This window comes from Ochlerotatus camptorhynchus, unplaced genomic scaffold, assembly GCF_037179485.1.
Source record: "Ochlerotatus camptorhynchus isolate MF236.1 unplaced genomic scaffold, CSIRO-AGI_Acam_v1.1 ptg000577l, whole genome shotgun sequence".
NCBI lineage: Eukaryota > Metazoa > Arthropoda > Insecta > Diptera > Culicidae > Ochlerotatus > Ochlerotatus camptorhynchus.
Window position 1 is genome coordinate 170862 of NW_027041058.1, and position 12558 is coordinate 183419.

At 44.5% G+C, this 12558-nt stretch overlaps 2 protein-coding genes across 6 annotated transcripts in view; both read right to left on the reverse strand.

Moving 5' to 3' along the window:
• LOC135713698 (protein FAM91A1) overlaps nt 1-12558 on the reverse strand; it is a 179798-nt gene that overhangs the window by 136791 nt on the left and 30449 nt on the right. The window lies entirely within an intron of this gene.
• The window catches only part of pwn (pawn), a 69564-nt gene continuing 60112 nt past the window's right edge, over nt 3107-12558 (reverse strand). For 2 of the 5 annotated variants that reach the window (XM_065236882.1, XM_065236883.1), the window contains exons 4-7: nt 4352-4526; nt 4137-4300; nt 3934-4084; nt 3107-3868 (exon numbers count right to left, since the gene is read on the reverse strand). In XM_065236882.1, the coding sequence (XP_065092954.1) occupies nt 3692-3868; nt 3934-4084; nt 4137-4300; nt 4352-4526 (667 nt within the window). In that variant the 3' untranslated portion in view covers nt 3107-3691. The remainder of the gene's footprint in view (nt 3869-3933; nt 4085-4136; nt 4301-4351; nt 4527-12558) is intronic. The other 3 variants (XM_065236885.1, XM_065236886.1, XM_065236884.1) reach the window with 3 other exon arrangements.

A 12558-nucleotide genomic window follows, 5' to 3' on the forward strand; every position in this document is an offset into this window, starting at 1 on the left:
GAAACGTATACGTTCCTCATCATCTCCAAATAGATGGCGGTCCCTCTACTTCCAACAACGGTTTCCTTTAAATGTTGGATTAAATCCGATGCCATCAGCTTCAGCGAGGGATTGAACTTCATCTTGTCATTTGGGTTCAAATCAGAGGGATTCAATTTATGAACCCCTTTGCACCCTCGCTGAACCATTTCGTTCACTACGGCGACCGACACGACGAATTGCCCTACAATTAATGGTGATGTGATGTCATACATATTCTAGTACTTTTCATATGCATTAAACTTTTTATCTAAACGCATATGCCGCTTCGGGTCCAGCAAAGCATGGCGTAGCTTGTTGACCAGGTGCACCGTATCCTGGATGCACACTGGTCCACTGGTGAGATCAGCATCAAAATATGGCCCATACACTATGTTAGAAAAAGAGCTAGGTACTGCTGATCTTTCCTTCATTGCCTTCAGCAGTCGAGGGTCGCCATCCGATGAGAGCTTAGTATTTTTTCCGGCAAAAGTACACAACGGACAAGTAATTTCCGCTAGGTATTGTTTCTGGCAACGGTACACAGCATTCATCAAGTTTGACATGAAGTATTGCTGATCAAAGTGATATTTCCTACGAAACAGAAAATTAAAATTTTAATTCAAAGGTTGCAACCTGTTGCAACTACATTAGCTTGGATTTTAGGATGATCAGGACCGAATGTCACATTACTGAAGTCGGTCAAAATACCTTTTTGGTACAAGCTTGGTACAAGTAGTGCATTCTAAATTCGCTAATTTCATTTTAATTCCACCCTTCTGTATACTTACGGATTGGCGAAATGGGCTTCAATCTTCATTCGGAGTTTTTCCTTGTGGCCATCAAATTCGTCGTCTTGTTCCTCGGCGGACCCAAGATGCATTCGCGCCCTGATTCGCGCTTTTTTACGTGCTTTCAAAAACGGCTTGATGCCATTTGTTCGCACAATATCCGCAAGATCCAGAATGCAAAGGATCTCTCCCTCCATGAAACTAAACTCATGTGGTCGATCCGCGTACCTCCCATACAAGCTTTCGAGAGATGATCTACCAATGGCTGCCTTCTCTGCCACGTTCTGTGCCATCTCTCGCATATCTCTCTGAATGAGCAATATTTCTTCCCTGGTCAGCCTTGCTAATGACATGCTGACCAGGTTCGATAGCTGCAGTATAGACTTGATGTGAAGACTTAAGCAAACCCCACACGCATCAATATATTGACGCGAAGGGGAATTATTGACAATAATATTGATGGTGTGAATTCAGAAATATTGTCAATCTCGATATATTGACGTCAATATAGTATGTATTGACAATACGATTATTGTCAATAAAAGCAATCGTGTAGGGTTCACTTTACGTTACCATACACTGCTTCGATTTTCATCCAGAAATAATCCTGGAAATTTTTTGTGTGTTTAATTTAATTTCAAAAAAGCTGAATAAAAGCTTACCTCATCCATTTCTAAAAAAATCAAGACGGATGGACGGATGGGTTTTGTTCTGCTGGTGTAAAATAATTCAGTCTCAGGTTCAGCTTGCTAGTTTTATAATTTTATTGTAAATAATTAAGTCTGGAGCAGAAAAAAACAGTTTTAGGCTTTTTCAGTGGAGTGAAAAGGTAAGGAAAAATCCATCATGTTTTACGCATTCAGTTGCTGTTTGCCAATAAGAGTAAAGAGTAACACCAACCGGTGAACACTCGTGTTTATTTCAGTTACCATGGAGACGTAATTTGTGATTAGCCCCGGTCCCTTTCAAATTGTATCATTATTTATGAACGGCCTTATATTTGAAATGACGTTTCACATTCATCTAGTGATGTCCGATTTTCATTCGAATAATCGTTTATCGATTAACGAACCGAAAAGTAAACTATTAATAATCGGTTAGATCATGCCGATATAAGCATTAACATCTCCACAGGATCATCACCGATCGTTTCAAACATGTGCTGCACTCTCATTGGTGGAAAAATGGCAGCACAGCGAACAAAAAATAATCGATTAGTTGTTAATCGAGTAATTAAAAAATGGGACATCTCTGATTTTGGTGATTGTTTTGATAAAAATGAGCGCAAAATTTCATCTCTTCCGAGGGGGCAGCAAAACCACAAAATTACCTTGAATACGGGGGGTTCTCATTGGATGAAAGGGACCGTGAAAGAAGACACTAAAATAGAAAGTTTTTCTTTCGACAATTTCATCTTAGTATTCATCTTTGGTAACACATTCGTCATAGATGCAAAGCTACTGTTTATAAACATAACAATCGAATACTTGATCGAATGTAAACAGTCATGGAAGTGGTGCCAGAATTAATAGAACATTCTGGTGGAAGTGTGTTTGGAGTGTGTCGAACTGTGTTTTTGGAGTGTTAAACACTAGGTGGCAGAGTGAGTTACCCCCTGGATTGGAACAATTTTCTAAGGTTTATGAAACATTTAATCGTTTTAATCAAGGTTGCAAATACTCATTTCAGTTAAAGTAAGGTTTTTTTGAATTATTGAATAATTAGATGCTATGATCAAATTATGTATTGGTAAGATACAAGACGAGATTTGAAAGAATGCGTTTGACACATTGCACCTGTTTATTTAACTTCATGAGAGTCACAATCAACGATTTTTCACTCACTCACTCACTCAGCGATCAGCAAATCGCCGATTTTGACTCATAAAAAGCAAAAGTGACAGGTTGTATGTGTCAAACGCATACTTTGTAACCTCTTCTTGTAACTTACAAGTAAAACATAAGCCGGCAGCGTGACTACTTTCTATCGTGCTTTCTTACCCAAATGGGTCAAACCCAGCCGAGGTTGGTGGGATTTTTCTGAGGCATAAAAATCTCTGGTCACGTCTTCCAACGGCTTGGTCCCGGCCCATGTGTGCAATATCCTACGCAGGTGTGGAAGCTGCCATAGATTGCGGAACAGAGACCGACGTTAAATAAAGGAAAGAAGAAGAAAAGGTTCGCACTGACAATAAGCTCGGGTTCGCATGGGTTGAAACTGGTTCCAACCTGGATAATAAACAAATTCGCTATTAGTGAGATTCGGTATGTTCCTCATTGAAGCAAAACACAGTATGTACTTTATGAACACGTCTCTTATACATTTACTCTTTTATTAATACTTTTACCAATAACTTGATCTTCTCAATATTCTAAGAAAAAGCACGTTCACTTCTAGTAATAAGATCTAGAACTAGAGATTTTTTGTTCACTTCTAGATTGTCTATTTTGCTGTTTTTGCTGTTATCACTCTTAATTTCGTCTTAACTCAAGTAAAGTCACTTCTTCGGAACTAAAATTATCTGCTTCAACTTCACTCTTCGGTCTTCGGTTGCACGATTTTTATACACAGGGCCTTTTATTGTTTGTCTCTATTAATGTTAGGAATTTTAGTGATTATACAAAGCTAACGTATAAAAACTAAAACATTCTGCTTGACTCTTCTTTGTCTTGTTTGACGGCGGAAAAGAAATCAATCTCCTTTTGCTGTTCCACCTATTCGTAGAGATTCTTAATAAATATCAGTTTTTGCGGTCTCTTCTAACGTCGTCTTATTGAACACTGGTCGAGAATTCACTGGGATTCATACGCGCACACACACACACACATACACTCACGCACACGCACACTCTTCTATAAACAAGTCACCGTTTGGCAGGAAACTTATTTGTAGTACGAAGTCTGCACCGGTCGACTGCCGGAGGTGTACGTGCTCATTGGTATATTACTCTGGGCCTTCGAGGTTGGAATCGGTGTCGTGCCACCACCGAGCGTGCTGGTGATGCCGTACAGATGTTCCGTTCCCGTTGGGGCGTAGTCCACGTCGTAGTAGATGCCGGACTGTTGAAAGAATTATGAAACAATTTGGAAGCTCAACCAGAATTTTGAGTACGAATTACACTTACTGTCACGCTAGCGTTGCTTCTGCTCTTCGGTCGTGGAACGTTGTGGAAGTTCCGCCCGAGCAGATCGGCCCGGTCCTCCTCCTCGCTGGAGCTCGAGTTTTCCAACGTTCGCATGCCGTTGCGGTTGAGTCCCAGACTCCTGTTAAGAATACTGGAATATTTTAGATTTTTAATGTTTCGCAAAATATTGATCCCAGGTTTACCTTGGCAACGGAACGGGTGGAAGGGTGCCACCGTGCATCGGTGGTAGGGTACCGTGCATGCTCATCGTTGTCATGTTTCCGATCGACTGCAGATTCGGGTAACCGTACATGGCCGATCCTGGCCGGGGTGGTGCCACGGGTTCAGCCTGCAAAGTCGGGAAAGTCTGATCATAGTGAGTTAATAATCGGTTTTCCTGGCATGACAGTCAACGTACCGCATAGTGGTTGGCCTGAGCCATGACGTCCGCTATCTGTGCCCAACGCATGCGATCCTCGAGCGTCACCTGGTAGGGGGCCTGTCCCATGACCGGGGTCTTCACCTGACCACCGCCCATGTAGCCAAACACCGGGCTGCCCATGGCATTCTTGTGCTCACGTTGCCATTTGCGGCTGTCGGGGAGGGACAATGTTGCAAGTGGAAGAGAGTGATTAGTAGGTTTATTGATTTAATGCAACACGGAGTCTACGATCCAGAACTGTGAGTATAAAAGTGAAAGCTGCGTAGGTTTACTGAACCGTCCAATGTCCAACTGGGTGGTGCATCATGAGATTATTGGTGCTATTGAGACTATAAAACGATTTATTTTATTGGTGATGTGTTGTAAAAAAGATGTGAAGGACAGTTTCTTCAACTTTTGCGCTCAGCACTTCGTTGACTAAACCTATATAGAGTCATGTTATTTAACTTTGTTGAAGTGAAAGTCTATAAAGTGAATCTATCAAAGCTGATTGGACTTTTTGACGTAGGACTACGTCTGTGATTTCTACATGGCGGTACACTTTGTGAAAACCGAAAATGGAACATGTAACAAAATTATGAAAGATTTTGAACGTTAATAACTCAGCTGCCCCTGGACCAATTCCAATAATTTTATCACCAATCGATCAGAAATATTTCTACGCATCTGCATCAAAACGTGACTATTGAAAATTGCACGAATGTGCAACTGTTGCTATGATAATTAAAATTATCACCGATTGCCTGCGAAAAGCGATTTCCCTAACACAGATTTCAAAGTTGAATTTCAGTACACACCGAAGGGTCCCTGCAAGCAGCTAGCTAGCTATCAAGGCTGGCCTCAACCGCTGATTGGGTTCAGTTCCAATCACCGTGTGTGGTGGTGTCCGGTCGTCGGCGCGTAGCGTCGAACATTGCTCTCCAGTACACAACGAACGAGACAACGAAAGGCTGCCTTCAAGCAGCGAGCTTCAGCCCACATGAACATCCATAGAAAGAGGCACTGCTATTTATCGGAATCAGTAGCTCTTCGTGAGTCACTGTGGGCCATCTATGCCAAGCGCATCACCCTCATTCCAAACAACATTCAGCCCACCAGCCTCATCTGTGTTTAACACCCTAATAGCTCAGCATTACTCAACCATCACGACAAAACGGTCCATACCATACATTTGTAAAAGAGTATTTTTTTTGGATATTTGTCAAGGTCATCAATCGGATGTCAGCTCCCATATCAAGATAGAGCTGGAATTAGGGCGTAACAGATTTTGTAAATAATGACTTCTTTCGATGATGTCTTGAAAGTCAAGGCTCTCCCACGCAATGGCGGTAAGACTTCCCCTACCCGAGGGTATTGTTGGTTTGCGTGGGCGCCTTAAATTCCTAAAAATCTTCAAGAGAAGTGATTGTTTACAAAAGCAGTCACGCCTAATTCCAGCTCTATCTAGATATGTTTAAATATAACATACCATGTTCTTGAAGGCAACATTGGGGGTGCAATTTCAAAAACCAAAGTCGGTCGCGGCATGAAAGTGGTCTGATTTTGATCCAGAGATGATGGAGTTTAATTCCAATCGATAGGAATTTTTCCTACGAATCTGTTAAAGTTAAGACTTTATCATTTTTAAAAACGTCACTATTGAAAATTGCACGAATGTGGAACTGTTGCTATGATAATTAACATGAGAAAAGCGATTTCCCTAACACAGATTTCAAAGTTGAAATTCCATCCGGCCTCATCAAACGGTGTTTATTCAATCACCGCGTGGTGAGTGGTGGTGTTCTCCACTAAACAACGAAAGGCTGCTTGCAAGCAGCGAGCTGCAGCCCACATGAGCATCCATAGAAGGAGGAAGAAATTGCACCGCTATTGATCGGAATCAGTAGCTTTTCGTGAGTCGCTGTGAGCAATCTATGTCAATCGCGTCATATATCGTCATATATATCGAGTATAAACAGAGAGAACCCCGCTCAAATTCCTATTCCTACACAAAACACAAGCTCCTGCTGCAGTTCAAATACGATTTATTATATAAGACCACGTAGTCTTACGTCACTGTTGCGTACAACCCCTTAGGGTTGTCCCTTGTAGTTTTATCTTTATTAAGGAGACTTTCAGCCCTGCAGCTGGTTCGTCTCCGGTGAGCGTATTTTTTACAATGTTCGTGTTGACGGCTGTTTTCCTCGTGAAAAGGAGCCCAACTTCTGCGTTATCAACTAGTGACACGCCAGCTGAACTGGTACAGGAAGAAACCTCAAAAGAAGGTACGTGTTTCTGGATGTCAAGCCTATGCGTGGGTGCCGAACCAGCATCGAAAGAAGCTGGACGCTAAGAGCCGTGAGCTGCTGATAGTCGGATACGCACCAAATGGTTACCGTTTATGGGACAAGAACAACAGATGTCAAGTTACCAAGAATGCTTTCCGTGGACTAACGATACCAAAAACCTTTCTGAAGAGCGTTTGGTGGTTCCTCAACTCTACGAGCAAGAGGGGGAAGAGAATAAGCTGACCGAGCAGATCGTCGACGATACCGTTCCGGACGATCCATTAGACGATGATGATCAAGTCCTGACCGATGATGAAGATCCAGCGGAACCAGACAACTCCGCGCACCCGTCGCATTCAGATCTGGACGTGAATTTCGGCCTACCTGGTGAACCGTTCAAGACGCATAGCGAACGGGAGCGCAAATTTCCGGGTAAGTTACTAGACTATCTTACCGGCTTTGGAGAAACTGCTGTTGATTGTCTCTCCACGTCAGATGTTCCCAAAACGTACACTGAAATTGCGACCTGTGGTACCAGGCGATAAACGAAGAGCTCAACTCCATGACAACTAACAACCCAAGTGACAATTTGGGTTTTATGAAGGTTCTGCAGACCATTAATTAGACTTGTAGAAACCTATAAAACCTCGATAAAGCATGAAATGTTACTTGGGAATGTATGGAAGCTGACGTGCTCTGTAGGTGTGAAGCCTCTCAGAACGAAGTGGGTGTTCCGGTCATGTCTGAATCGATGCAATCCCAGTTACAGCAGCGTTGAGTTGAAACGTTCGCTCCAGCACCGTGGGATTTGTTTCAAATCGTACAGTACCCGAGACAGTACCTGTAGCTTACATACGCTGCCAGATTTCGCTTTCACGCCTTCTAGTACATCCAAATAGAGATTTTCTTTTAGTTCTCCGTGTAGTAAAGTTGTCTTGACATCTATCTGGTGGACACGAAAACCAGGATGGACAGCAACAGCGAGTACCACGCAAACTGTGGATAGTCTTGCCACTGGTGCGAATGTATCTTCAAAGTCGATTCCAGGACGTTGAAGGAAGCCCTTCACTGGCCACGTCCCGAATCGAAAGGTTCGGATTGCGCTTGATGTAATCCCTCACCTTCCTTGCGTTCACGGGGTCGGTCGTTTTCGCTTTTCTCCCGCTGCCAGCTCGCCGCTGGGTCGTCTGGGTCTCCTTGAACGATTTTACCACCCGGGACACGGTCGAATTGTCGATTCCAAACTGTTTCGCGATCCAGCTGTGGGACTGGCCTGGATTTTCAACGACCGCTCCCATAGTTTTTTGTCGAAGTACTTCTTGCTTGGAAGCCATCTCGATAACCACTTGACAGATTGTGATGAGTTTTTGCACATGTAAACATTACACTCTAAACTAGTTTTACTCAAAATTTCATCAATTTTTACCTATGCAATCAAAAGTTATGAAAGTGTTGTATTATTTTCGAATACAATCTTTTGTTGGAAGAAACCTTAGAACAATTGAAACACTGAAGCACCGTCTTTCCGAAGAGTTCAGCAAAGTTTTTCTTAGGAATACGACTCAACCAACAATCAATACGAAACTAACGATTTTAAATTGGCTCACTACTTGACTAGCCTATTGGTCCCAAGCAAATCGATTAACGTACCCCATTCTAGTATAAATTCCAGTACTAAAGGGTGATACGGTCAAAATTTGGTCAAGGGAAAACGCGTGTAAATCGGTGAAATCGTTTATTTAAAAAATCAAATTAAATTTCTTTTTCAAGTTCAATTAGTATAAAATTCAGGAAAAATATTCAGTTAGGCTTCCGCTTTTCCAAATCCGAATTGCCGGGCCTTACGCTTGACCCCTGCCATCAGATTTTGTACAGCCACCTTGTCCACCTTCTTCGCCGCAGAAAGCCAGTTTGCCTTGAACTGCTGCTCGCCCTTAGCAGTTTTTTTGGTCTTCTTTAGGTTCCGCTTGACAATAGCCCAGTATTTCTCAATTGGGCGGAGCTCTGGCGTGTTGGGAGGGTTCTTGTCCTTGGGAACCACCTGTACGTTGTTGGTGGCGTACCACTCCATGGCCTTTTTACCGTAATGGCAAGATGCCAAATCCGGCCAAAACAGTACGGAACAACCGTGTTTCTTCAGGAAAGGCAACAGACGTTTATTCAAACACTCTTTCACGTAAATTTCTTGGTTGACAGTCCCGGAAGCTATGAAAATGCTGCTTTTCAAGCCACAGGTACAGATGGCTTGCCAAACCAGATATTTCTTTGCGAACTTTGACAGTTTCATGTGCTTGAAAACATCTGCTACCTTTCCCCTTCCTTTTGCCGTATAAAACTCCTGTCCCGGAAGCTGCTTGTAGTCGGCTTTGACGTAGGTTTCGTCGTCCATTACTACGCAGTCAAACTTCGTCAGCATCGTCGTGTACAGCCTCCGGGATCGCGCTTTGGCCGTCGTATTTTGTTTATCATCGCGATTTAGAGTCACTACCTTCTTGTAAGTCGATAGTCCGGCTCGTTTTTTGGCTCGATGCACGGTTGTAGACGATACACCCAGCTTATTTGCGGCATCTCGGAGAGAGAGGTTAGGGTTTCGCTTGAAACTACCGGCAACTCTCTTTGTCGTCTCAGCGGCTTCCGGTTTTCGATTTCCCCCCGATCCAGACTTCCTGGCTGTCGACAAACGTTCCCCAAACACTTTAATTACATTTGTAACGGTTGATTTGGCAACTTTTAGCGATTTTGCCAACTTTGCGTGCGAGTAGCTCGGATTTTCGCGATGCGCGAGCAAAATTTTGATACGCTGCTCTTCTTGCTCGGACGGCATTTTGACAACTGAAGAGTGAATTCCAAAATCAAAATAGGAGCAACATTCTACACACACACACCTTCAAAATGAGGGGTGTTCAGGTTTTTTAAATGCAAAATTGAAAGAAATACGTCAAGTTGATATTGACCAAATTTTGACCGTATCACCCTTTACACTACGTTTGTTTTGATTCGCTATGAAAATTTGACGGATAAAATGAGGGGTTCGTGGATTTTCCTATGTTTCGATTGGTGCATCGATTAGCTTGGGACCGAAGATAGTACCAGAGCTGAGCCAAAAAGTTGAGCTCGTTTCTTCGGGACCTTCTGGTCTTAGAGTTACCTCTATGAATCAACTACGACCCGGAGCAAAGTGTACTGACGCTGTCACAAGAAGTTACTGCCATCAAGATTCTGGAGAAATTCGGAATGTTGGACTGCAATTCCACCAACAGCTCAATGGAGAAAGGACTTCAGCTGAGCCGCGAGGGAGACCGTACCACCAAGCCATATCGGGAGCTACTGGGTAGTTTGATGTATCAAATGCTATGTGTTCGATCAGACTTGTGCTATATGGAACGGTTTCAGCAAACACCAATGGAGAATTACTGGCAAACACTGAAGCGGATATGCAGATACCTGAAGGGATCAAGCGCCATGGGTCTACGCTTCAGAGGAATGAAGATAGCAGAACACTTGTCGGATTCGTAGATGCTGACCGGGCAACTGATATAGAAGACCGCAAGTCAGTAACGGGTTCCCTGTTTAAGGTGTATGGGTGTATGGCTCAATGGTGGCTTGGACCAGCCGCAAACAGCCAACTGTTTCTACGACTTCAAGCGAAGCAGAATACGTTGCTTTAAGTGCAGCTGTTTCAGAAGCAGTTTGGTTAGCCGGAGTTCTAGAAGACCTCAACGCCAAGACATCAACAGATCCTGTCACACTATACGAAGATAACCGAGGCTGCATAGGACTAGCCAAGAATTCTGAATCGAAGCGCACATCGACATCAAGCACCATTTCATCTGGTGGCTGCTGGGACCATCTCAGTTGGTAGTACTGCCACCTGTGGCGCGCATAGTCAATGGATCAATGAAAAAGCAGAGCTTTTGACAGAACTGCGCTGTGGCTACCACAGTATTTTACATTTGATCGTAGCGCCAAAATCATGCTGTGATGGGTTCAAATCTTGACCATCTAAAATGATCAATTCCCTTTCGTTTGCCGTTTACACACTACTGTTATGTCTGTTTATCTGTGCAAACACCATGATCAGGTAGGGGAATAGCTGGTGTTGTTAGTTTCTGTGAGTGAGCTAGCAGTGGCCACAAATCGTCGATTGAAGTGATTGTTTACAAAATCAGATACGTGTTACGCTTGATTTGTTAGTTTATGAATGCATATGTAGTAGAGTGGTTCAAAATATCGATTTGCTCCTACAATCTTAATCGATCACAAATCAAGTCTTGGCAATTCTCCCAAAATATGAGCTCATTTGGATGCGAACTCATACCACATTGTCCCTTTGAAATTTATATGGGAACCAAGCAAACTTTATGTTCGCAACATCTTAGCACTGTGGGGCGACCCCGGCGTAGTGGTTAGCATCCATACCTCTCACGCCAAGGTCGGTTAATGCTGGGTAATGCGCAATACAGATCCCATTGAGATCACTAGTCTCTTCCCAGCAAGCCCTACCTCCCCGTGGTACCGGGAACTGTGAGCAACTTTAGGAAAGATCGGGTAACCAACCCCGGTGGGAACTTTGGTCATAGGCTGACAGGGAAGGGGGGGGGGGTTTGCTTCGGCGCTCAGGCTTGTCTGTTCTCCAGGAGGAGCGGCTCACAACAGCGTCTGTTCTCATGTTAGGGGCGGCTGATCTACGTCCGAGTGCCAGTGAAGGACTCTAAGCACAACTGTGCACCCTGGTCCACCGGAAAGTTAGGGGGTTGGTTTCAGGTCCTGCGAGCCAGCCGTAAAAAATGCATTGCAACGGAAAATCAGCAACAGAGGAATACGAACCGAGACCAACGGTAACGACCCCAGCGACGAAATAGGACTTGCGATTGGAAACTCGGCACGTGGAACTGTCGATCTCTCAATTTCATCGGGAGCACCCGAATACTCGCCAATCTACTGAAGGACCGCGGATTCGGCATCGTAGCGCTGCAGGAGGTGTGTTGGACAAGATCCATGGTGCGAACGTTCAGAGGTAATCATACCATCTACCAGAGTTGCGGCAACACACGCGAGCTGGGCACAGCTTTCATCGTGGTGGGCGAAATGCAGAAGCGCGTGATCGGTTGGTGGCCGATCGACGAAATAATGTGCAGGTTGAGGATCAAGGGCCGATTCTTCAACTTTAGCATAATCAACGTGCACAGCCCTCACTCCGGAAGCACTGATGATGACAAGGACGCATTTTACGCGCAGCTCGATCGCGAGTACGATCGCTGCCCAAGCCACGACGTCAAGATCATCATAGGAGACCTAAACGCTCAGGTAGGCCAGGAGGAGGAATTCAGACCGACGATTGGAAAGTTCAGCGCCCACCAGCTGACGAACGGGAACGGCCTACGACTCATCGATTTCGCCGCCTCCAAGAACATGGCCATACGTAGCACCTTCTTCCAACACAACCTTCCCTATCGTTACACCTGGAGATCACCACAGCAGACGGAATCGCAAATCGACCACGTTCTGATTGATGGACGGCACTTCTCCGACATTATCGACGTCAGGACCTATCGTGGCGCTAACATCGACTCTGACCACTACCTGGTGATGGTCAAACTGCGCCCAAAACTTTCCGTCATCAACAATGTACGGTACCGACGCCCGCCACGGTACCACCTAGAGCGACTGAAGCAACCGGATGTCGCCTTAGCATACGCGCAGAATCTCGAGGCAGCGTTGCCAGAGGAGGGCGAGCTTGATGTGCCCCCTCTAGAGGACTGCTGGAGTACAGTAAAAGCAGTCATCACCGACGCAGCCGAGAGCACCATCCGGTACGTGGAAAGAAGTCGACGGAATGAATGGTTCGACGAGAAGTGCAGAGCGATTTTGGAGGAGAAGAACGCAGTGTGGGCGGTAATGCTGCAGCATGGAACC